The 25,273-nt window shown below is 34.6% G+C and overlaps 2 protein-coding genes across 2 annotated transcripts; both read left to right on the plus strand.

The window, feature by feature from the left end:
* Positions 1 to 1,205: 1,205 nt before the first annotated feature.
* On the plus strand, positions 1,206 to 1,842 carry LOC139851405 (transcription factor TGA2.1-like). The gene is made up of 3 exons (XM_071840438.1): positions 1,206 to 1,238; positions 1,351 to 1,596; positions 1,696 to 1,842. The coding sequence occupies exons 1-3, from the start codon at positions 1,206 to 1,208 to the stop codon at positions 1,840 to 1,842; spliced, it is 426 nt and encodes a 141-aa protein (XP_071696539.1).
* A 4,789-nt stretch (positions 1,843 to 6,631) lies between these two features.
* LOC139851415 (serine/threonine-protein phosphatase 7 long form homolog) lies at positions 6,632 to 8,194 on the plus strand. Its single transcript, XM_071840447.1, has one exon. It carries the CDS (start codon positions 6,632 to 6,634, stop codon positions 8,192 to 8,194), a length of 1,563 nt encoding a protein of 520 aa, XP_071696548.1.
* The last annotated feature ends 17,079 nt before the right edge of the window (positions 8,195 to 25,273 follow it).

Below are 25,273 nucleotides of genomic sequence, written 5' to 3' on the forward strand. Positions count from 1 at the left end.
GTTTAGGTTTTAGAGTTTAGGGTTTAGATTTTAGAATTTATGGTTTAGGGTTTAGGGTTTAGGGTATAGGGTTTAGAGTTTAGGGTTTAGTGTGTAGGGTTAAGGGTTGGTAGTTTAGGGTTTAGGGTTTACAGGTTAGGGTTTAGAATTTAAAATTTATGGATTAGGGTTTAGGGTATAGAGTTTAGGGTTTAGGGTTTAGAGTTTATGGTTTAGTATGTTTAAGGTGTAAATTTAGGGTTTAGGTTTTAGGCAGCGAGATATGTTGATTGAATTGCCGGTAGAAAATTAAGATCGGTAGGAGGAGTATTGGTACATAATATGTAGGAGGCCATAGATATATGCACAAAATTTACTCTTGTAGAAGTTCTGAAAGGACAAAAACATTAATAATATGTTTTATTAACTTATAAAGTATGAGATTACAAAAATTGAAATAAGTTATTCTAACTACATTTACATGAGTCAAATATAAGTAATATATTTTTTTATTTTTATTTTTGAAAATTTGCAGAAAGAAAAGAAAAAAGCAAAGAATAGAGAATCAGTTATGAAACACCGCAAAAAAAAGGGTTCCAATTGTTATAATGACAATAGTAATTGTTAATTTCAAACTGTTATAATTAACGTACAATTATATTTTTCTATTGTAGCCGTACGTCACTAAGATGGAAGAAAACGTTATACAATTGAAAAGGGAAATACAACAAAAAAATGAAATACTACAAAATTTACTTTTTAATACATGTTCATCAAAAAATAGAAATTATACGAATTAATGACTTTCAATTCTCAATCCATTTACAATTATATTACTAAAATATTATATCACATTTACAGATTTCCAGGGACCATGACCTCAATTGTGGTACATCTTAATTTAATATAATTTATATTCTTCGATCTTTTATAAAACAATACTATGTATACCTTATAAGTTTGTGTTTAAATATTTCTTGAAGATTCGATTAACTTTATCAGAAAGTATAGTGATTGGCTTGCTGAACATCACCAACGTATATTACAACTACGTAGAAGATTGATTGAAGAATTTATTGAAGACGACATTCTTCCGATTATCGAAAACATATTATCACATTTCTATAGCTTATTTAATATGAAAAAATTTGCTACTAAATTTGATGTCTTTAGTATTACATATGGTACTTGGATGTGTCCTACTCAGCGGTGTATAATGTGGATTGATGGATTACGTCCAACTGATATGCTATAGGCAAGTACACGAAACTATTTCTTTACCTTATTTATTATTATTGGTTTTATATTAACTACTTTTTCATATTTCAATTTCGAGATTAACATACATTAACTTAATCTTGATTGTGACAGTTAATCAACAATCATATTGAAGTTTTTGGAACTAAACTTGAAAAAATGAAATCTTTAACAGCTGAAATTACGAACGAAGAGATTGCACTTACTACAAAATTTAGAGATTTAGAAGCCACAATATCAAATACTTTAACAGGGAAAGATTTTGTAAATAAAGGAGATGAAACAACAATGTCAAGTTATCACAATTCTATGTCATTTTTAGTTGGAAAGCTTATTATTATGCACAACTTTATGGATGAGGTATACTAAATCATAAACTTCATACGTCTTTTAAATAATTAAAAAAATATTACAATATTATGCATTTTATTTATAATATAATGTTTCAATTCATTATAGGCTGACGAATTACGACAGAAGACTTTCTCAGGGATGCACAGAGTACTAACAACAAGACAAAGAGTTATGACATTCTTCACAATTCATGATCATCTAACAAGAATAGCTACATTGGCGAATATGCAGAAAAATACAACGAAGATTTGAGATAACCATCCATAATTCTTAATTTAATCGCTCAAAACTACATAATGATATCTGAGATGATTATTTAATTTGAATCAAAATTTTGTGTTTTTATTTATTTGTTAGTACATTTTGAAACTTTAAAAATTTGAATCCCCTATAAAATACTTGGTTTAAGGTTCATCATAGACTTAATAATAGTTCGTTAGTACATTTTGAAACTTTAAATATTTAAGCCCCTAAAAAACATTTGATTTAATGTTCAAATAGACATAATAATAGTTTTTTTAATTTATATATTTAATTTTATAGCTTAAATGAATAGATCCTTTAAAAATTTCGCGAAACCGCGAGTCTTTAACTTTATATTTATATATAAAATTGCATAACAATCTATCTATATTCTATATTATATATAATAACAAAGTCAACTTTTACTAATCAATTTTAAAAAAATTTAAATGGAGAAAAAATAACCATTGGATCAAAAATGAACTTTCAATCTCAACCATTAAATTACGTGATCACTCAACAATTGTCTCTCTCATCTATTTCAACTTTTGAGTGCCAATACTACCCTAACCCGGTTCAAATATCAATAGCTTATATCGCTAAATAACAATACAAAAACCTTCATCACTTAAAAAAACCTTTAATCGACTCTTTCTGAAACCTTCAATCGACAAAATATCAAGGATCGAAATTTAAATCAATCTCCACCATTAAAAGGCTTGATTAGGCAACAAGTTTATTCAACGGGGTCGTCGTATTCTGCAGCGATATTTTTTTTTATGCTGTATTTAAGGTGGGGTTTCTGTTTTATATATAGAAGATGAAGAAACAAGGAAACGAAAATGTAAGGGTAATATCTTCTCCAGACGATTAATCTCATTAAGGTAAAAGTAAACATGCCAATGATACCCCATAGTCTTAAAATCGATTTAGAATATAAGTAGATTTGACATATTTCAACTTCATTGATCAAACTTATTACAAAATTTTGTATTGTATAATCCCGCGAAATTGCGGGTTATAAACTAATATTTTTTATTCGTATCCTTTCTAATTACCGTAATTGTTTCTTCTTTTTGATTGATTAATAAAGTGAGTTTTTACTGTAAAACCGAGTGTAATGATCCGCCCCGGCCCATATTGATGCTAATTGCAAATGATTTACTCAACCCATTTAAATATTATCCGTTTTATCTGGTCCATTAATGAGGTAGGTATTTTATCTACTTGACAATGTTACCTTAACATTAGATTACTTGGTTTAAATTTATAAACATGACATAAAATATAACAACAACAACAACAAAACCCGATACCACATGAGTTGTGTATGGGGAGGTGAGATGTAGACAATCCTTCCCCTATCCGAGAAATAAAGACAAGTCATTTCTCCACCCAGAGTGAAACACTCTCAAGAGTAGAGAAAGTCATCCCTCTCTTTATTCGACGGATAAAGAGATTGCTTCTGAGAGGACCTCCGACCTTTAAGTAGGTAAAAGTTTTTTTATTAAATAAAATAAAAATACAGAATAAAAATAATAATAGACGCCATGAAAATGGTAGAATCAAAATTTCCATGGGTTTTAATTTCCGTGACATAAAATATAAGTTTTAGTTTATTGAATTTTTACTATATAAATTCAGACACATACCATAATTGTAAAACTAACTAATTATTTCATTTTTTGATTGATTAATAAAGTCATCTTCTACACGGTTGAAACCGAGTGTAATGATTCGCCCCGGCTCATGTTGATGTTAATTGCAAATGGTTTACTCAGTCCATTTTAAATATTATAGGTCTAATCTGGTCCGTTAACTAGGTAAGTATATTATCTATTTGACATTGTTACCTTAACACTGTATATTAGATTTTATAAACATGACATAAATATATAAGCTTTAGTGAACTTTTAGCATATAAATTCAGATACATACTATAATTGTGAAATTAGCAATTTTCTTCAGGGGTTGTTTGGATGAAACTAGCTGGAGTTGGAGCGGAGCATGGACCGGGAGTTGTAGTTTATGGGCTAGAGCTAGAGCTTATTTTTGAAGCTGATAGCTGGAGCTTATTATTTTTTATTAGTGTTTGGTAAACTAGCTGAAATTTATTCTCCAATTCATAGTTCTACTTTTTTTCATAAGATACTATGAGAAGCTTCTTTTTATGAGCTCATGATTTTTATAAGCTCTACTTTTTATGTCTACCAAACGAAGCTTATGACTTAGAACTTATTAAAATCATAAGTTTATGCACATATAAGCTCCCATAAACTTGTGTAATTATCTCCAACTTCTGGAATAAATCACTAAGACCACCCTGCAGCGAAATGCGTGTGGCTATCCTCGTTATATGTACTCGCTTGTATGAGCTTCATCTGAACATTCTTTCGAAGACAAGAAAACAGTACCCAATTTTGAATTCAGCACAGATTCATAATGCTCCTTCTCTTTGTACCAGTCCATGCATCGGTCATAATCGAGCATCCCGTCAACTTCCACTCATCTTCGTATGTTTTCATCAAGTTCTTTGTTCTTTCAACCTCTTTTTTTAAAAACGGTTCCGACATCTCATATCTACTTGGAGTTGGAGCACCCATTCCAAATTGACCAAACGCCTCTGACATATGTTTGAAGCTATCCCTCTCAAATGCGTTAAACGGAATCGCACACTCATAAGCCCACCTACAAACATATTCTTTAGTTCGAATAACTTGTTCTTTTCTTATAACATTATCAAGATTAGTTTGCTTGCTATTTCCTTTATCACGAGAAGAAAACCTATCCATAGGACCAAAAGTGCGTGGTTTGTTTGCTCCAAAATGCTCTTCCATTTCATCATATTCATCGATGCTGTTCGTATTAATCCTCACTTCAGCTCTTAAAGCTTTTTCATCATCTTGTTTACTCTTCTTTTTAAATTTACTTTCTTCAATAGAATTTCTACATCTAACTTTATCATCTGCTGTCGCTCTAGGACATGCGGTGATGTATCCTGTTATGCCCGCTATGTGTTGTTTCAATCTATTGATACCCGAAGTGCCTGTACACCAACGAAATCATAAATAAATTGAAATTATAGATAACAAAATAGATACACATAAAATTCATTGTATGCGTGAGAGAAATAGATACACCAACGACTCGTACTCGTACCTGTATTGTTGTATGCGTGAGAGAAGTAAAGAAGGAAGACGTCACTGTCGTTGTTTGTTCGCTCAAAAAGAAGAAGAAAAAGTAGCGGCCTTTATCAACCCTAATCTCTATTTTAACGTTGTATTTATACTCAAAAAAATTTTGACCGTTTTTTATGGCTTTGACCGTTTTTTTCCATCTCACACGTTGTTGACCGTTTTTTAAGCGTTGACCGTCTTTTTTGCTGTTTCAAGCCCCGTTGCAACGACACTAAAGCAAATCCGTTGCGGCGCCCGTTTCGGCCGTTTTTTACAACCCTGATCAAAATTAAGATGTTCACATTTATTAGGCAATTCAAATTTTAGGGAAGAAAAAAGTACTTAATACTTTAACAGTGAAAAGTGAACATGGTGAATTTTACAATACGTTATGCATTATTAAAACGTTATGCATTATTAAAGTGGGCACTTAGTGAAATTACGATCATATTTGAAAATGAGAGCTTATTAATTTCAGTAATCTTTACGATTTTCACTAAATAAAGTATTTTACATAGAATAATGATTTCTATCTTGTGCCACCAACTATCAAATACTCTGGAATTTTCAGTGGATTGGTAGAATATGTACACAATTCTTTTACTTTTACTTTTTGTACTTCGTATTTTATATCTTGTAAATTATATATTTTTTGAGTATATATACGTAGTAAAAAATAGATTTTATCTAGTTTTTATTAGATTTTATGTATTGAACGCTAGGTGATTTAGTCCTCCCTGGGTGATCTCAAACTGATGTCCAGAAAAAATTTCTTACAACCTTTTAGACCACTCCTAACGGTGTGTGCTTGGAGCCGCCCTCATTCATACTTGGGAGGGCGCTGATGGCAATCCCCCCTCCCTAGGCCGCTCTCGAGCACTTGAACCAAATTTGCCCTCAAATTTTTCTTCCCCAAGCATAATCGAGGACGGGAGCATGAAATTTTTGTTAGCTTTTTGGATTTTATAATTAATTTTCTTTTTATTTTTAACTATGAACATAGGAGTCTCTAAAATAAAAAATGGAAGGAGATGGATTAAAGAAAAAAGAAAATGTAAGGGTAAAACTGAGAAGTAAACAGAAAGTACAGTACTTTTATGACATTTGTTTAAACTTTGTGTTTTTGTCTGTGGACTATTAATCTGTGACGGGGAGAGTATAAATTTAAATTAATAAATAATAAAATGTAAGAAAGTATATTATGGTTGGCAATGATATGCTATGAAGCTGATATGACGCTGATATTACATAAAGTATATCATGATTGGGAGTGAGTGATATATTATCACGTGAGTAAAATTTACCTTGCAACCATACCTCAACAACCTCACTCCACCGTAACTAGGGCTATAACTGCATACAGTATAATATAATTTTAAAAAATTTGAAAACAATATAAACTGACTCTATTTGTCAATTGTCAATTGTCACCACCCCATTTCCCTCCTCTGTCTCACTCTCACAGACTCACACTCGCAAACACAACCAGTTATGGCCAAAAAATACCACCACCACCACCACCACCACCACCACCATCATCATCATCATCATCATCATCATCATCATCATCATCATCATCATCATCGTCATCATCATCCGTCTATAAAGAAAAGATTGAGAACATGGGTTCGATCAAAACCAATTCTTTTTCACCAAGAATAGCAAGATTCCTAAACCCTGTTGCTAAAACTCTCGATCAACCTCCCCCCATGTTCAAACCAACCAATCGCTCAAACCCTGTTTTCAAAGGATGGGGCAACCCACCTAACCAATGGGCTGAATGGGTCAATCAAATGGCTGGAAAACACAGCTCTATTTGGATAAAAGCAGGTATCTTTGACCCTATTATGGCCTCTATTTATGAAATCACATTTAACCATGACATAATTTCCTCATTGTTACGTTTCTGGAACCCTAAAACCAACACATTTGTTTTCCCATGGGGTGAGGCTACTGTTACTTTAGAAGATGTAGTGATTCTTGGTGGGTACTCTGTTTTAGGGGATTCTGTTAGTGGGAGTGTTTTAAAAGCTGATTTAAGGGAAAAAATTGAAGTTATGAATCAGTTTCGGACAGAGTTAGTTAGGAGTAAATCAAAAAAAGCATCACATTATAAGTGGATACAGATGTTTATGGCCAATGAGGATGATGAACAGGAACATATTGGTTTTTTGTCGTTATGGTTGTCTAGGTTTGTTTTTCCTGCAACAAATCGTGATGCGGTAGGTAAGCATGTTTTCCCGATTGCAGTTAGATTGTCTCAAGGGGACAAGTTGGATCTTGCTACACCGATTTTAGCCGATATTTATAATAATCTGAGAATATTGAAAGAACAATGTGTAGAATCTTCCAGTTCTTGTATCAATCTGTTAGGTCCATTTCGACTGGTTCAGATTTGGGCGTATGAACGGTTAACAATTATAGCACCAAAACCTGCAAACGAGCTTCAACCCGCTGAGCCCAGGTTAGCCCGTTGGCATGGTCTGAATTCGAATGTAAGTCTACTTCAACTGCTTGCACATATGAACAACTTCGAGACTTTCATTTGGAGACCATATGCTGATGATTTAAAAAACTGGTCACGGCCACTATATTACCAAGATACCGAGCAGATTTTAACTGATTCGTTGAGCTTAGATGATGATTTACAAACTTTTGCTCGTTTTTTACAACCTTGTAAGATTAACTGGCTGAATTGTAAGGAAAAGTATCTGCCTCATCGCGTTGCTATGCAATTCGGTTATGATCAAGACATCCCTGGTGATGTATGTAGCTACAAAGTGAGAAACTGTGTGAAGTTCGTGATTCCATCAAGATCTTTTCAGCCACAAGTTACAAAGAGGTACGCTGATTGGTTGAAGATTGTGGATTTTAAAGATCGCGTAAATTATCAAGATTTATCATCGGGTGAAGAAATGAATGATTCTGATGAAAATTGTGACGAAAATAGTGATCCGGAGTGTGTGTTTTTGGGAAAGATTGATGTTGAAGGCAAACTTGATAAAATGTGTAGTGATGATGAAACTGAAAATGTTGCCAAAGATGTATCAAGAGGATCGAAAGATTGTATGGATATTGATGAGCTTATTAAACTGGGATTGGAACTTGAAGCGCGAATTAGTAAGCTCGAAGAAGTATTTGAATCTCTCAAAGCTAAAGATCGAAACGGTGTAATGTTAATGTAGATTGGTTAACAATCATAAGTATGATAATTTGTGTTTTTTTTTTTTTTTTTTTTTTGAAGGGTCAAATATTTTGGAGTCTGTTTAGTGTGTTGAATTCTTTTGATGTTACAGATGATATCGTCAAGAAAATAATTTGTGAACCTTGTGAATGGAATTGAAGACCGTTAATATATGCAGCTTTAAAATATTGATTGTTAGAACATGATTTTTTGAATTTACTTTGTGAATGCATCTAAATATTTTTAATCCTGCACCCTAAAAGTGAACGATATTAATTGGTATTCTAGTGGGGCAGGTTTAAATCAAACTTGTATTATGTTAATCTCACCATTTTTATTATTTTTTTAAACCATAAATATTTTATTAAAAAATTACCGAAGATTTACAATATATACAACTACAAACTCGAATATTATACCACTAATTCCTGGAGCTCGAACCTAGAACAACCAAAGATTAATTGTGTAGCTTGCAGTCTCCTTCGACGGGTGACAACGATAACGAAAAGGTTAGTCAATGATGTATAAAGAACAGCCAAAAGATTATACAGATTTAACGAGGTTAGTATATTTAGGTTGGAACTTGAGGCCCAATTATTAAGTTAAGAAGAAATATTTGAATATATGAAAGCTAAAGAAATGAATACTTGAAGTAGTGAAGTAGATTGATTTACAGTCATTATTATGGTATGTTTCATAATAATCTTACAAGGAAATTTTTATTAGTTCGCTAACAAATTGCACTTATATTCCTGAAATATCATCAATGTTGGAGTATGATACAAATTCAAAGCGAGCGGAATCATTTTTAAAACTTTACAAAATCATACTCTTCCACGGATCATTGTACAAAACTTTAGCAAACAAAACAAAATTAACGAAATTAAACAAGAGAAGATTAGAATACAACCTTTGTAGCCTTTTGAAGATCGAATCTGAAAAACCCAAAGAAGAGTTCCTCTAAACGGTAGACACCCAAAGTTCCAACCTTGTTTCAATCTATACCTTCTACTTAACAGATCTTTTCTTTTTCCTTATTTCCACCAAAACCGAACCCAATTATAGATCTCACGTATTTTGGTTACTTGAAAAAGAGAAAGAGAAATATCATATTTTATAAGATTTGATTTGATGTAAATAAGATTTGATTTGATTTGTAAATCTTATTTTATATAAAGATTTGTACTATAATCATATTTTATATTTTATATAATATATAAGATTTGATTTGATATAAATAAGATTTGATTTGATTTGTAAATCTTATTTTATATAAAGATTTGATTTTGCAAATCTTTTAAAATCTTTCCAAATCTTTATATTTGTATTATATGTATCAATTTTATTCTATATAATACCAAGTCTTGGTATTGAAAATATATAGAAACTTGAGATACAAAAACACACATACAAAATGATATTTCTCTTTCTCTTTTTCAAGTAACCAAAATACTTGAGATCTATAATTGGGTTCGGTTTTGGTGGAAATAAGGAAAAAGAAAAGATCCGTTAAGTAGAAGGTATAGATTGAAACAAGGTTGGAACTTTGGGTGTCTATCGTTTAGAGGAACTCTTCTTTGGATTTTTCAGATTCGATCTTTAAAAGGCTACAAAGGTTGTATTCTAATCTTCTCTTGTTTAATTTCGTTAATTTTGTTTTGTTTGCTAAAGTTTTGTACAATGATCCGTGGAAGAGTATGATTTTGTAAAGTTTTAAAAATGCTTCCGCTCGCTTTGAATTTGTATCATACTCAAACAGTGGTATCAGAGCCATCTTGTACAAGTTTTAACAAACTTTTCTTATGATATTTAGTTTTGATGGATGCGTTGTGCATGCTTCTTGAAGATGATCATGCATAACAAACATGCAAAACAAGTATCATGATTTATGTTTTATGTTTCCTAAATACTAATTTGAATCTTGGATTTTGGCAAAATGTAAAATGGGTTAAATTCATTTTTTTTTTTCATTTAAGAGATTTTTTTCAGCCTGGACAGTCCGTATTTGATGGACTGTTTCGGGGCTTTAAACTCAATATTATTGTATGAGACCAATTGCATTTGAAAGCTAACTGAAAGAACTTAAATTTGAAAAAAAAATTCATCGAAAACGAATTAGAAATGAGTAAGATATGACCATTTAAAGTTACATGTATGAATCTGCCAAAATCCGAAAATTTTAATGGTAACTTGCATGTTGACTATTAAAGATTCAATGTTTAGGAAAATAAAGTACATGAATTCTTTTCATGTTTTACATGAAATGAGAAAATTAAAATTATTAATTTTAGACTTTATGCTTTGGTAAGGTGAATAAATCTCCAACATGTTTTGATTCACTTAATATGTTTATTTGGATAGTTTTGGCATGAAAACCATACTTACAAAATATGAAGTGGGTTTACATACATATGTTATGTAAACAAGGATTGTATATTATAAGTGCCATTAAGTGTTGTTTAAATCAATCCTTATCGAAACATGTTATATGAAAATGGACGGTTGGCACTCCATTTGTTATGTATGCGATTGTTGTATGAAATCGGTAGTATTTGCCTCAATAAGACCCTTGTGTGGATGTTTGGTTGTATGATTTAATTTATTATTTATTCGGGATGAATGTAATAATTTATTAAACGACTTGCATGTCGTCTTTCTATTTATATTGTATTTGTAATAGTATAGAAAATATAATAGTTATTTTGTAAGATAATACAACCAAGATTGAAATCAAGAAGACGATGTTCACAAGGCGGCCCATCCGAGCATATAATGGAGATGGCGGTTTTAGTGGGAGCCAATTCTCACACAAGGTTATGTCCCTAGTTGACCATGTTTTTCCGTGTGTTGGCTCACCGGAAAAACGCATAGGACTCGAGGCATACTACCGATAATTGCGTGTCATGATTATTATTGTTTTATTATTTGTCTATGCCATGCTAGCTAGAAAATGTTTAAAAAAAAAAACAAAAGGGACAATAATCATATAAAACGGTTTGGTTAAAATTAGTTTAACAAACGCAACACGCAATACATAATTAGCAAATGTTTTAAAATGGTGTAAACTACTTTTGCTAAAAGAAAACAAAAACCCGTTTTAAATGTAAACTTAACGCTATCCATGAGTAGTACACACATCCGAACCTTCTACCTGTTAGAGTTCGCGATACCCGAGAGTCTTGGGCCGGACTTTAATTGGGTGTTGGGAAGGGTGAGGTGAATTTCGCGATACCCGAGAGTCTTGGGCCGAATTTCACGTGTATATATCACGGACGGTTTACAATCTGAAATCGTGGTTTGCGGCAAACCCGCCACGAGGAAGGATTAGCGTAGAAGGGATTAAACATGCCAAGTGAAATAATTGATTATTACTAAATCCCGCAGAACCTAAGAATTTCATAATTGATGAAATTGGTAATATAGTTACCTACCTAAATAGCTTATGGTTGGCGATCCGCGGACCCGTCGTTAACATAAGTGAAATATGGATCTTAGCCTTGTTAATTATAATTGTTTGAATATTAAACACACTTGGGTAATTATCTTAACAAGGTTTAAACATATCAAACTAACTAATACAATTTACTTTAAAAATAAAATATGACAGATGTCTGCAACAAACACAAATCCTACTCCGTCATCAATCACTAATTTCTGCCTTAAAGGGCTCCTCGAAAAGGACAAGCTTACGGGCTTGAACTACATGGACTGGCTTCGCAACCTAAGAATTGCTCTTAGGATGGAAGGAAAGATCAGGGCAATTGAGGAACCCTTACCGGCAGAACCCGGATCGAGAGCTACTCAAGCGGCTAGGGACGAGTTTGAAAAACGGCATTCCGAGTCTAATGAGGTAGCATGCTTGATGTTGGCGACCATGTCTCCAGAGCTCCAAAAGGGCATGGAGAGCTTAGGGTCGTATGACATGCTTAACCAACTCAAGGACATGTTCCAACAACAAGCAAAGCAAGAAAGGTTTGACACCGTGAAAGCTCTCGTATCTTGCAAAATGGCAACGGGAAGTAGCGTTAGTGTCCATGTACTACAAATGAAAGGGTACATAGACCGGTTGGAGCGCCTTGGTTTTTCCATAAGTCAGGAGCTTGCAACGGATTTTATCCTGAACTCGCTGACTAGTGCATATGAAGGATTCATTATGAACTATAATATGAACAATATGGAGAAAACAATCATGGAGCTCCATGGCATGTTGAAAAACGCTGAGGCTAACATGGCCAAAGCTAAACCCGCAACTACCGTTCTAGCCATTCGTGAAGGTGGGATTAAGAAGAAGAAAAACAAAGCAAAGGGTAAGAACAAGGGCAAGGGTAAGGTTGGCACGTCCAACTTCAAACCTAAACCTAAGGACATTGCTAACTCTTCTACTTCAAAGATCCCGCAAACCAAGTCTCCTGAAGAAGCAATATGCTTTCATTGTGGGGATAAAGGACATTGGAGGAGCAATTGTACTAAGTACTTGAAGGAACTTAATGAACTACGGGCTAAGGGAGTCGCCGTACCTTCAGGTTTGTTCATGATTGAACTAAACAATACTACTATTTCTAATTCCCGGGTATTGGACACGGGATGTGGTACTCACATTTGTACAAATGTGCAGGGACTCACAAGAAGTAGGAAGCTGAAGACCGGGGAGCTTAATCTAATCATGGGGAATAAGAATGTTGCCTCTGTTGACATGATTAGAGAATACAAGCTTTCTTTTGATTCTGGTTTATGTATTGTTTTATCTAATGTTTGCTACAGTGCCGAAATGGCAAGAAACATTATATCTTCTGATGCTTTATTTAATGATGGTTTTAATTTTAGTTTTGATAATGGATCAATACTTGTTCACAAAAATGGGATGTTTTATTTCAAGGCTAGTCCTTGTAAAGGCATCTTAGAAACCACAGCAAAGCTAAATGATAGTTCAATCTACAATGTTGATTCATCCAAAGATGTTTTGGATAAAATGTATCTATGGCATTGTCGTTTAGGCCACATAAACAAGAAACGCATAGCCAAACTCCTGTCAGATGGAATTTGTGACGACCCCGTCAAAACACTTAACGGATCCGTCAGTTGGTCCCACAGCTTGATCGGACTTAAATGAATTAAATAAACAAAGTTGCATTCTTTTATTTCAAAATGTTACCCAAAAAGGGAACAACCCAATTAAGTAGTTTAAATCAACCAACCATAGTAATGAACCAAAAGTTGACACAAAACATTGCCAACAAACCCACAATTTAAATTATTCAAAATAGAATGCAAACTTAAGTTTCATTAATAGTTTCATAAAATCTGCCCAAATGCATGCAGACTCTTCTAACGACAGCGGAAGCATCAAATAACTCAAGTACCTGTGAAAACATGCAAGTAAACTGTCAACACAAAGGTTGAGTGAATTATAGGTTTAAATAAATAAGTAAACTTTAGACCACAAGATTTAAAAATGTTAGAAAACATTAAACATTATTCCATTATCAATGAGCCACCTGGTAACCACTTAACCCTTTATTTACCCTTGCCAAACACAATAAAAATATACACTTGGACAGTGTATCTACAACAAATTACGAAGTACTAAACATTCCGATTATAAATTGCTAGCGCGACTAGCTCGAAATGGGGTTGTCAAACCCGATAGATCTATCCGTAGGATTCGCGTTCACCGGTAGAAACCAATGATTACAGTTACCAGACTAGGAAATATTTTTGTCCAACTCACAATGAATAATTAAATTTAACCGTTACTTGTGTCTAAACGTAAATAAAAATCTGCATGTAATCACATCCCAAAAATATACTTTGAAAAGTATGTAAAAACGGGACTATAACTCACCTTAAATAGCAACTGAAGAAATCTCACAAACAAGCGAACAGCACGTAAAGTAAAGTGATCAAGAAAGATCACAACGCCGACCTATAAATAAAGCAGGTCGAAATAAATAACTAACTTAGGCCAAGTCTTAGTATGATAGCTATTGTACATGTTACAAGTAGACATAGAACATTACTCAGCAAGCATCGGTTTGATTGGAACAGCATAAGGACACACACTTTCTATTTTTAGAAAGTTTCTATTTTTAGCAGGTTTCCATTTTTGGAAAGTTTTCTATTTTAGGAAAGTTTCTATTTTTGGAAAGTTTCTATTTTTGGAAAGTTTCTATTTTTGGAAAGTTTCTATTTTTGGAAAGTTTCTATTTTTGGAAAGTTTCCAAATTTAGAAAGTTCTATTTTTAGAAAGTTTTGAAGTTAGGAAAGTTTCCTTATTTAGAAAGTCAACAGAAGTCAACTGAAAGTCAAAGTCAACCGAAAGTCAGCTCAAAAGTCAACCTTGGTCAAACCTAGTCAACATTAATTTTAAAAGTGTAAGTTATAATAATAACATAGGTTATAATGTTATTTAAAGTCAAAAGTGTATAATAATGTCTTAACATAAGTTTAATTAAATAAAATGAATTATTAAAGTTAATATAAGTTGAAATGTTATAATTAGTATAACATAAGTATTTAATTAATTAATTAAATATCAATCATAATATAAATATTATTAATTTATAATAATTTTTAAATCATATCATAAGTATTATTAATTAATAATGAATTATGAATCATATCATAAGTTTCTAATTAAAATTATTAAATCATAAGTATTTAATAATTAAGTCATAATTAAATAATAATTAAGTCTTATAATAATTAAATAATTATTTAATATTTATTATAAGTCTTTTAATAATTTCTCAAAAACAAAATTAATACTTATCATAAGTATTTTCCTTTAATAATAAAAGTATTACTAATCATAAGTTTAATTAAAATGTTAATTAAATTATAATTAATAATTAAATGATATAATAAATATTTATATCATATGTTTTAAATAATAATAATTACTTCTTTTATCTTAAGTAATTAATTAATAATAAATTCCATAAATTTTATCATAAGTTTAATCATTAACCATAAGTTTTAAGTTTAAAAGTTCGCCGGGTCGTATCTTGAGCCCCGGGTGTCGGTTTCGGGCAAGCCACATATGTAACTTCACCTACTCAAACCACCCGACACATTTATGAACTCAAGAACACTCCAAGAACAGTCCCTAAGTCGTGCATATCAGCCATGACTTCAATTGGGAAATCATTTTACTCAAAACAGTAATTCGGGCAAAACGGGTGAACCGTGGCTCGGATTTAGGTGACCCGAACATGAATATTCGTCTCACCATCAGTCCTAACCAAATGAGGCACCCTAAAGACACCAAGGATGGTCACAAAGTCGGACCCAACCTTGTTCATGCCAAGAACACCTTTCAATCATTCACAAAAACCAAATTAAGCATATCTAGGGCTCCGGGAATCGAAACGACATGAATCCGGAGTCTAAAATTAATGTCTTGATGAGAGGAACTCATTTATGTACTTTATTTTAACATTCATATCAGTTATATAGTCAGAAAACACGAATCAAACTGCTGTCCAAAATTTACAAACCGAAATCATACGCAAACGAGTAATTCTACGCATTCAAACAACATTACAACAACTTATACATATCATACAAATCATATAACATCAAAATACAGAAATATAAATAAATATGGAAAGTTCTAGGGTTAGGGTTTATACCCTAATCGAGAAACAAAGTATATGATCGCGTAGAGAACGAAGAGAGGAACGCGTGTATGCTATTCAATCCTTGATCCAAGCTACAATTTTAGATGATGATGGTGATGTTGGTGGTGGATGGTGACGGCACAAAGGGAGAGGGGGGAGAAGAGGAGAGCAAAAATATTAAATTAGGTTTTGTGATAATGAGATAAAATTAGCAAAAGAGGAAACAAGGAGCCAACACTCCCTCCCCTTGGGAGTGTTCGGACGATTTGGTGAGGGGGTGGGCCCCTTAGTGGGCCAACTTGTCCAACATTGAAAAACGTGCATTTCCTGATGGCCCGAAAGCCCGAACGAATCCCGAAACGCGAAAACACGCTTACGCGATTAAAAATCCGGAAAGATAACAAACGCGCGACGAAAAATAAATATAAATACACCTACTAATAATATGACCTTAAAATATCATATTTAAAATATTTAGGATTTAAAAATCCCGAAAGCTCGACCGTTGGTTTAAAAACCGAAAAGATTCGCCGGATGGAAATCCGCGGAACGTAGAAACGTATAAATTAAAATATGAATACATATATCCACATAACACATAATAATTATTATATATATATTATTACAAAAATAATAATATAGGTCATGGAAATGACGTGGCACACTAACAGTTAACGGTCGTTAAATAATTAACGGAAAAAGATAACGGAAAAAGTAGGGTCGTGACAGTACCTCCCCGTTATGGAAATTTCGTCCCGAAATTTAAGCAGGCGCAGGGGTTGACTCGGCATCTGAGAACAAATGCGGATACTTCTGCTTCATTTGGTCTTCACGCTCCCAAGTGAACTCGGGACCGCGTCTAGCGTTCCATCGGACCCGAACAATAGGAATTCTGCTCTGTTTAAGAGTCTTAACCTCTCGGTCCATGATCTCAACTGGCTCCTCAATAAAATGCAATTGCTTGTCAACCTGAAGTTCCTCCAAAGGAATAGTCTGATCAAATTCAGCCAAACACTTCTTTAAGTTCGAAATATGGAAAACATCGTGAACAGCACTGAGTTCTTGTGGCAACTTCTAACGATAAGCCACCGGTCCAACTCTTTCAATGATCTCAAACGGTCCCACAAAACGAGGGCTTAACTTCCCTCTTTTACCAAAACGAATAACACCCTTCCAAGGCGAAACTTTTAACATAACACGATCACCAACTTGAAATTCAACATCTTTCCTTCCTTTGTCAGCATAACTCTTTTGCCGACTTCTAGCAGTTCTCAACCTTTCTTTAATTTGAACAATCTTCTCAGTAGTCTCGTGAATAATCTCTGGACCTGTAAGTTGAGCATCCCCAACCTCATTCCAACAAATAGGAGATCTACACTTCCTACCGTACAAAGCTTCAAACGGTGCGGCTTTAATACTTGCGTGATAACTGTTGTTATAAGAAAACTCAGCTAACGGCAAATACTTATCCCACCCATTTCCAAAATCAATCACACAAGCTCGCAACATATCTTCTAATGTCTGAATGGTCCTCTCACTTTGACCATCCGTTTGAGGATGATAAGCGGTGCTCATATCCAATCTAGTGCCCAAGGCTTCTTGCAACGATTGCCAAAATCTCGATACAAATCGACTATCTCTGTCGGAAATTATAGAAACGGGAACACCATGCCTCGAAACAATCTCTTTCAAATACAAACGGGTGAGTTTTTCCATGGAATCGGTTTCCCTAATAGGCAAAAAGTGAGCCGACTTAGTGAGTCGATCTACAATCACCCAAATCGCATCGTAGCCACCCGAAACTCTTGGTAACTTAGTGATAAAATCCATAGTGATACCTTCCCACTTCCACTCGGGAATTTCTGGTTGTACCAACAATCCGGACGGTTTTTGATGTTCAGCTTTGACCTTAGAACAGGTCAAACACTTAGCCACATACGTAGCCACATCACCTTTCAAATTTGGCCACCAATACAGCTCCTTAAGATCATGGTACATCTTCCCTGAACCAGGATGAATAGAGTACCTAGACTTATGAGCCTCATCCAAAACAAGTTGTCGCAGTTCGCCAAACTTCGGAACCCAAAGACGTCCTACAAAGTACCTAGTACCATCTGCTCGAATCTCAAATTTCTTAGCCATACCTCTTACGTTCTCTTTCACAAAATTCTCTTCCTTTAAGGCTTCTTGTTGTGCCTCAAGAATCTGCCTTGCGAGGTTTGATCTAACTGTCATATTCAAGGCCCTAACCCTGCGAGGTTCAGTCCTTTCTTTACGACTCAATGCATCAGCCACAACATTGGCCTTACCCGGGTGATACAAAAGGTCACAATCGTAATCATTCAACGTCTCAATCCATCTTCGTTGTCTCATGTTCAACTGTTTCTGATCGAGGATATGTTGAAGACTTTTGTGATCTGTGTACACAGTACTCTTGACCCCATACAAATAATGTCTCCAAATCTTAAGTGCAAAAACAACAGCCCCCAACTCTAAATCATGAGTTGTATAGTTCTGCTCGTGAATCTTCAACTGACGTGATGCGTACGCAATAACCTTCTTTCGTTGCATCAAAACGCAACCATAGCCTTGTCGTGATGCGTCACAATAAACAACAAAATCATCATTACCCTCCGGTAAAGACAATATCGGAGCGGTAGTCAGTTTCTTCTTCAAAATCTGAAAAGCATTCTCCTGTTCATCCTTCCACTCATACTTTTTCCCTTTATGCGTTAAAGCAGTCAGAGGTTTCGCTATACGAGAGAAATCCTGGATGAACCTTCGATAGTAACCTGCCAATCCTAAGAACTGACGAATTTGAGTAGGAGTTTTCGGGGTTTCCCACTTTTCAATCGCCTCAATTTTAGCAGGATCAACTTGTATTCCTTGTTTGCTAACAATGTGACCAAGGAACTGAACTTCTCTTAACCAAAAAGCACACTTAGAGAACTTAGCGTACAACTCTTCTTTCTTTAACAAATCAAGCACTAACCTCAAGTGTTCTTCGTGCTCTTCATCACTCTTAGAATAGATAAGAATGTCGTCGATGAAAACAATAACGAACTTGTCCAGATAGGGTCTACACACACGGTTCATGAGGTCCATGAACACAGCAGGTGCATTTGTCAATCCGAACAGCATAACAAGAAATTCAAAGTGACCGTAACGGGTGCGAAAAGCAGTTTTTGAAACATCAGATTCTTTAACACGCAACTGATGATAGCCAGAACGAAGATCAATTTTTGAATAAACAGAAGAACCCTGAAGCTGATCGAACAGATCATCAATTCTCGGAAGAGGATAACGATTTTTAACAGTGAGCTTATTCAGTTCACGATAATCAATGCATAAACGAAAAGAACCATCCTTCTTCTTAACAAACAGAACAGGAGCTCCCCAAGGGGACGAACTAGGACGAATAAAACCTTTGTCTATCAACTCACGGAGTTGACTTGACAATTCTTGAAGTTCAGAAGGCGCAAGACGATAAGGAGCACGTGCTACAGGAGCAGCGCCGGGAACAAGATCAATTTGAAATTCTACCGCGCGTTGCGGCGGAAGGCCAGGTAAGTCATCGGGAAACACCTCGGGAAAATCCCTAACAATATGAACGTCATCAACGTTCTTTACCTCCTTACTAGGATCAACAACATGAGCAAGGATAGCATGACAGCCCTTACGGAGATGTTTACGAACTTTCATACAGCTAATATGGTTTAACTGTGTGCATTTCTTATCTCCAAAGACCATCAGTGGCTCTCCAATCACATCAGTAATACGAATAGCCTTATCATAACAGACGATCTCGGCACGGTTCGCGGACAACCAATCCATACCAATAACAATATCAAAACTACCAAGTTCAATCGGTATCAAATCTATCTCGAAATCCCTACCACCCAGATTAATGTTACACTTACGATGTACAGTCTTAGCAGTAAGTTCCTTACCATTAGCTACTTCAACAACATAAGTATTGTCTAAGAGAGTTAACGGCGTTTTGATTCTCGGACTTAATTTACTCGACACAAAACTTAAATCAGCCCCTGAATCAAATAACACATAAACTGATAAATCGTTGACTGAGAACGTACCAGTAACAAGCTTAGGATCTTCCTCCGCATCCTTAGCATTAATGTTGAACGCTCGGCCGCGTGCAGTCTCTGCAGTCTTCTTGTTGGGACAAGCATCTCGAAAATGCCCCGGCTTCCCACACTCATAACAAACCCTCGAATTACCTCCATTATTCGATTTCCCATTACCGTTACCGTTACCACCTCTATTACCAACATTATTATTATTACCACCAGTCGCGGGAGTAGCAGACCCCGGCAAAAGCACTGTACAATCTTTAGCAATGTGCCCTTGCTTAGAGCACCTCTTACAAGTAACTGTGCAGTAACCATCATGAACTTTATAGCAACGAGGACACACACGCTGATTTCTGTGGTTAGCACCTGAGGTATCCTGTTTCTTCTGCTGATTTTGGTTTTGATTGCGGTTGTTATCCCACTTTCGTTTCCCATTATCAGCCTTCTTGACAACCTCCTCACTACTTTCAACAACTGTAGTCTTGCTTCTTCTCAACACCTTGTCATTAAGTTTGTGGGCCATAGACATAGCTGCCTCAATAGTCTGGGGTTCACTGGACTCAACCCCGTGTTCAATCTTCTCGGACAAACCATCAATGTAAGCCTCAATTTTGCGGTCCTCATCCGCATAAACCCTAGGACACAGCAAAGTTAACTCGAAAAACCTTCGTTCATAGGCATCTAACTCGGTGCCATGCATTTTCAAATTCTTGAGCTCAACCTCTAGCTTCTTAAGCTCACCCCGAGGTCTATAGCGGGTGATCAATCTTTCCTTAAAATCATTCCAGGCCAAACCATAAGCTACATCGCTTCCCAAACTACTAACCAGATTGTTCCACCATGTCAAGGCACTATCCTTGAGAGTGCAACTAGCGAAACTAACTTTGTCCTCTTCACGGACCCGACTGACCCTGAAAATAGATTCGATTTTCTCGAACCAACGAGTAAGCCCTATTGGTCCTTCCGTACCACTGAATTCTTGAGGTCGACCAGCCATAAAAGTTTTGTGGGAGCATCCCACGTTGTTGTTCACATTGGCGTTAACATCAGCATTTGCTGCCATAGCAGCAGCAATTCCTTCATTGATCAGGCGTTGCATACGCGCTTCAGTGGACTCTCTTGGAGGCATGATCTTCAAAATAGAATAACACATCCGTTAGTACCAAGAATAATACTAGTGTCATAAAGGAATAGATCAAAACACGAAAAGACTAACCATTAAGATATTAGTCAACTAACACTATGAGTAATAACATGACAGTTATGATTGTTATAGAAATAACCATCACATGCATACATATTTTATGATAACATCATACAACATACATAGCACCTAACATACATGAACATATATTACGCATAATATAACATGCCAAGAGCCACAACATCAGAAATAAAACATGATAATGATAATAGATGTCATAAAAATAACCATCCATACATAATGAAAAATATCCCATAACAAAATCTTAATAAAATCCTCGGCAAAACGCCGTACATAACCCAAAATGTATGTATAAAAAGGACATTAAGTCTGATGAAATAGATAATCAATATGAATAATCACATCACATTCGCTTAGAGCGGGTGTGATAAGCTGGTCCAGCATGAGTCTCAGCAGGATCCTCATACTTACGCAACTTCCCTTTCACATCATCCAACTCTTCCTTCAACACACGAACAGTGCTCTCGAGAGCCTCGAACTTAGCATTAACTTCTCGATCACGCTTGCGGTTCGCATCCTCAACCCTATGCTTGAAAGTGACAAAGTTACGCATGTCGGCACGGATCTCGTCCATAACTTCATTATGTGGCAAGGTGCGCAAACAATCACTAAGGGCGTTAATACGTGTCACCTTATTATAAGCCCGGTTCATATGAGTAATGGTAGAAAAATAGTAATGAACAGGATCATCGATCTCCGGTTGATTAGCACGACGCCTAGCAGGAGACGGTGGAGCAGGAGCAGCAACAGAGTTATCGCTCGAAGTCGACATCTGCAAACAGCAAAACCGCAAACCACATACCAAAAGATATGATAGCTAATAATATAACTTATACGAAATGAAATGCATAATAATGCTATAGCAAAATGGTCGGGCTGTAGACTAGACTCTAATGCACCCTAATAACCACGGGTTGACCACATTAAGACCGCCTAGTTCCCTACAACCAGAGCTCTGATACCACATGTGACGACCCCGTCAAAACACTTAACGGATCCGTCAGTTGGTCCCACAGCTTGATCGGACTTAAATGAATTAAATAAACAAAGTTGCATTCTTTTATTTCAAAATGTTACCCAAAAAGGGAACAACCCAATTAAGTAGTTTAAATCAACCAACCATAGTAATGAACCAAAAGTTGACACAAAACATTGCCAACAAACCCACAATTTAAATTATTCAAAATAGAATGCAAACTTAAGTTTCATTAATAGTTTCATAAAATCTGCCCAAATGCATGCAGACTCTTCTAACGACAGCGGAAGCATCAAATAACTCAAGTACCTGTGAAAACATGCAAGTAAACTGTCAACACAAAGGTTGAGTGAATTATAGGTTTAAATAAATAAGTAAACTTTAGACCACAAGATTTAAAAATGTTAGAAAACATTAAACATTATTCCATTATCAATGAGCCACCTGGTAACCACTTAACCCTTTATTTACCCTTGCCAAACACAATAAAAATATACACTTGGACAGTGTATCTACAACAAATTACGAAGTACTAAACATTCCGATTATAAATTGCTAGCGCGACTAGCTCGAAATGGGGTTGTCAAACCCGATAGATCTATCCGTAGGATTCGCGTTCACCGGTAGAAACCAATGATTACAGTTACCAGACTAGGGAATATTTTTGTCCAACTCACAATGAATAATTAAATTTAACCGTTACTTGTGTCTAAACGTAAATAAAAATCTGCATGTAATCACATCCCAAAAATATACTTTGAAAAGTATGTAAAAACGGGACTATAACTCACCTTAAATAGCAACTGAAGAAATCTCACAAACAAGCGAACAGCACGTAAAGTAAAGTGATCAAGAAAGATCACAACGCCGACCTATAAATAAAGCAGGTCGAAATAAATAACTAACTTAGGCCAAGTCTTAGTATGATAGCTATTGTACATGTTGCAAGTAGACATAGAACATTACTCAGCAAGCATCGGTTTGATTGGAACAGCATAAGGACACACACTTTCTATTTTTAGAAAGTTTCTATTTTTAGCAGGTTTCCATTTTTGGAAAGTTTTCTATTTTAGGAAAGTTTCTATTTTTGGAAAGTTTCTATTTTTGGAAAGTTTCTATTTTTGGAAAGTTTCTATTTTTGGAAAGTTTCTATTTTTGGAAAGTTTCCAAATTTAGAAAGTTCTATTTTTAGAAAGTTTTGAAGTTAGGAAAGTTTCCTTATTTAGAAAGTCAACAGAAGTCAACTGAAAGTCAAAGTCAACCGAAAGTCAGCTCAAAAGTCAACCTTGGTCAAACCTAGTCAACATTAATTTTAAAAGTGTAAGTTATAATAATAACATAGGTTATAATGTTATTTAAAGTCAAAAGTGTATAATAATGTCTTAACATAAGTTTAATTAAATAAAATGAATTATTAAAGTTAATATAAGTTGAAATGTTATAATTAGTATAACATAAGTATTTAATTAATTAATTAAATATCAATCATAATATAAATATTATTAATTTATAATAATTTTTAAATCATATCATAAGTATTATTAATTAATAATGAATTATGAATCATATCATAAGTTTCTAATTAAAATTATTAAATCATAAGTATTTAATAATTAAGTCATAATTAAATAATAATTAAGTCTTATAATAATTAAATAATTATTTAATATTTATTATAAGTCTTTTAATAATTTCTCAAAAACAAAATTAATACTTATCATAAGTATTTTCCTTTAATAATAAAAGTATTACTAATCATAAGTTTAATTAAAATGTTAATTAAATTATAATTAATAATTAAATGATATAATAAATATTTATATCATATGTTTTAAATAATAATAATTACTTCTTTTATCTTAAGTAATTAATTAATAATAAATTCCATAAATTTTATCATAAGTTTAATCATTAACCATAAGTTTTAAGTTTAAAAGTTCGCCGGGTCGTATCTTGAGCCCCGGGTGTCGGTTTCGGGCAAGCCACATATGTAACTTCACCTACTCAAACCACCCGACACATTTATGAACTCAAGAACACTCCAAGAACAGTCCCTAAGTCGTGCATATCAGCCATGACTTCAATTGGGAAATCATTTTACTCAAAACAGTAATTCGGGCAAAACGGGTGAACCGTGGCTCGGATTTAGGTGACCCGAACATGAATATTCGTCTCACCATCAGTCCTAACCAAATGAGGCACCCTAAAGACACCAAGGATGGTCACAAAGTCGGACCCAACCTTGTTCATGCCAAGAACACCTTTCAATCATTCACAAAAACCAAATTAAGCATATCTAGGGCTCCGGGAATCGAAACGACATGAATCCGGAGTCTAAAATTAATGTCTTGATGAGAGGAACTCATTTATGTACTTTATTTTAACATTCATATCAGTTATATAGTCAGAAAACACGAATCAAACTGCTGTCCAAAATTTACAAACCGAAATCATACGCAAACGAGTAATTCTACGCATTCAAACAACATTACAACAACTTATACATATCATACAAATCATATAACATCAAAATACAGAAATATAAATAAATATGGAAAGTTCTAGGGTTAGGGTTTATACCCTAATCGAGAAACAAAGTATATGATCGCGTAGAGAACGAAGAGAGGAACGCGTGTATGCTATTCAATCCTTGATCCAAGCTACAATTTTAGATGATGATGGTGATGTTGGTGGTGGATGGTGACGGCACAAAGGGAGAGGGGGGAGAAGAGGAGAGCAAAAATATTAAATTAGGTTTTGTGATAATGAGATAAAATTAGCAAAAGAGGAAACAAGGAGCCAACACTCCCTCCCCTTGGGAGTGTTCGGCCGATTTGGTGAGGGGGTGGGCCCCTTAGTGGGCCAACTTGTCCAACATTGAAAAACGTGCATTTCCTGATGGCCCGAAAGCCCGAACGAATCCCGAAACGCGAAAACACGCTTACGCGATTAAAAATCCGGAAAGATAACAAACGCGCGACGAAAAATAAATATAAATACACCTACTAATAATATGACCTTAAAATATCATATTTAAAATATTTAGGATTTAAAAATCCCGAAAGCTCGACCGTTGGTTTAAAAACCGAAAAGATTCGCCGGATGGAAATCCGCGGAACGTAGAAACGTATAAATTAAAATATGAATACATATATCCACATAACACATA

The sequence above is a fragment of the Rutidosis leptorrhynchoides genome, chromosome 1 (genome assembly GCF_046630445.1).
Source record: "Rutidosis leptorrhynchoides isolate AG116_Rl617_1_P2 chromosome 1, CSIRO_AGI_Rlap_v1, whole genome shotgun sequence".
Classification (NCBI taxonomy): Eukaryota; Viridiplantae; Streptophyta; class Magnoliopsida; order Asterales; family Asteraceae; genus Rutidosis; species Rutidosis leptorrhynchoides.

Excerpts from the sequence above, each read along its gene's own strand:
- LOC139851415 (XM_071840447.1), top strand. The coding sequence starts at position 6,632 with ATGGGTTCGATCAAAACCAATTCTTTTTCACCAAGAATAGCAAGATTC.
- LOC139851405 (XM_071840438.1), top strand. The coding sequence starts at position 1,206 with ATGGATTACGTCCAACTGATATGCTATAGGCAA. Across the intron at positions 1,239-1,350 it reads AACTGATATGCTATAGGCAA|TTAATCAACAATCATATTGA; the intron begins GTACACGAAACT and ends TGATTGTGACAG. Across the intron at positions 1,597-1,695 it reads TGCACAACTTTATGGATGAG|GCTGACGAATTACGACAGAA; the intron begins GTATACTAAATC and ends AATTCATTATAG.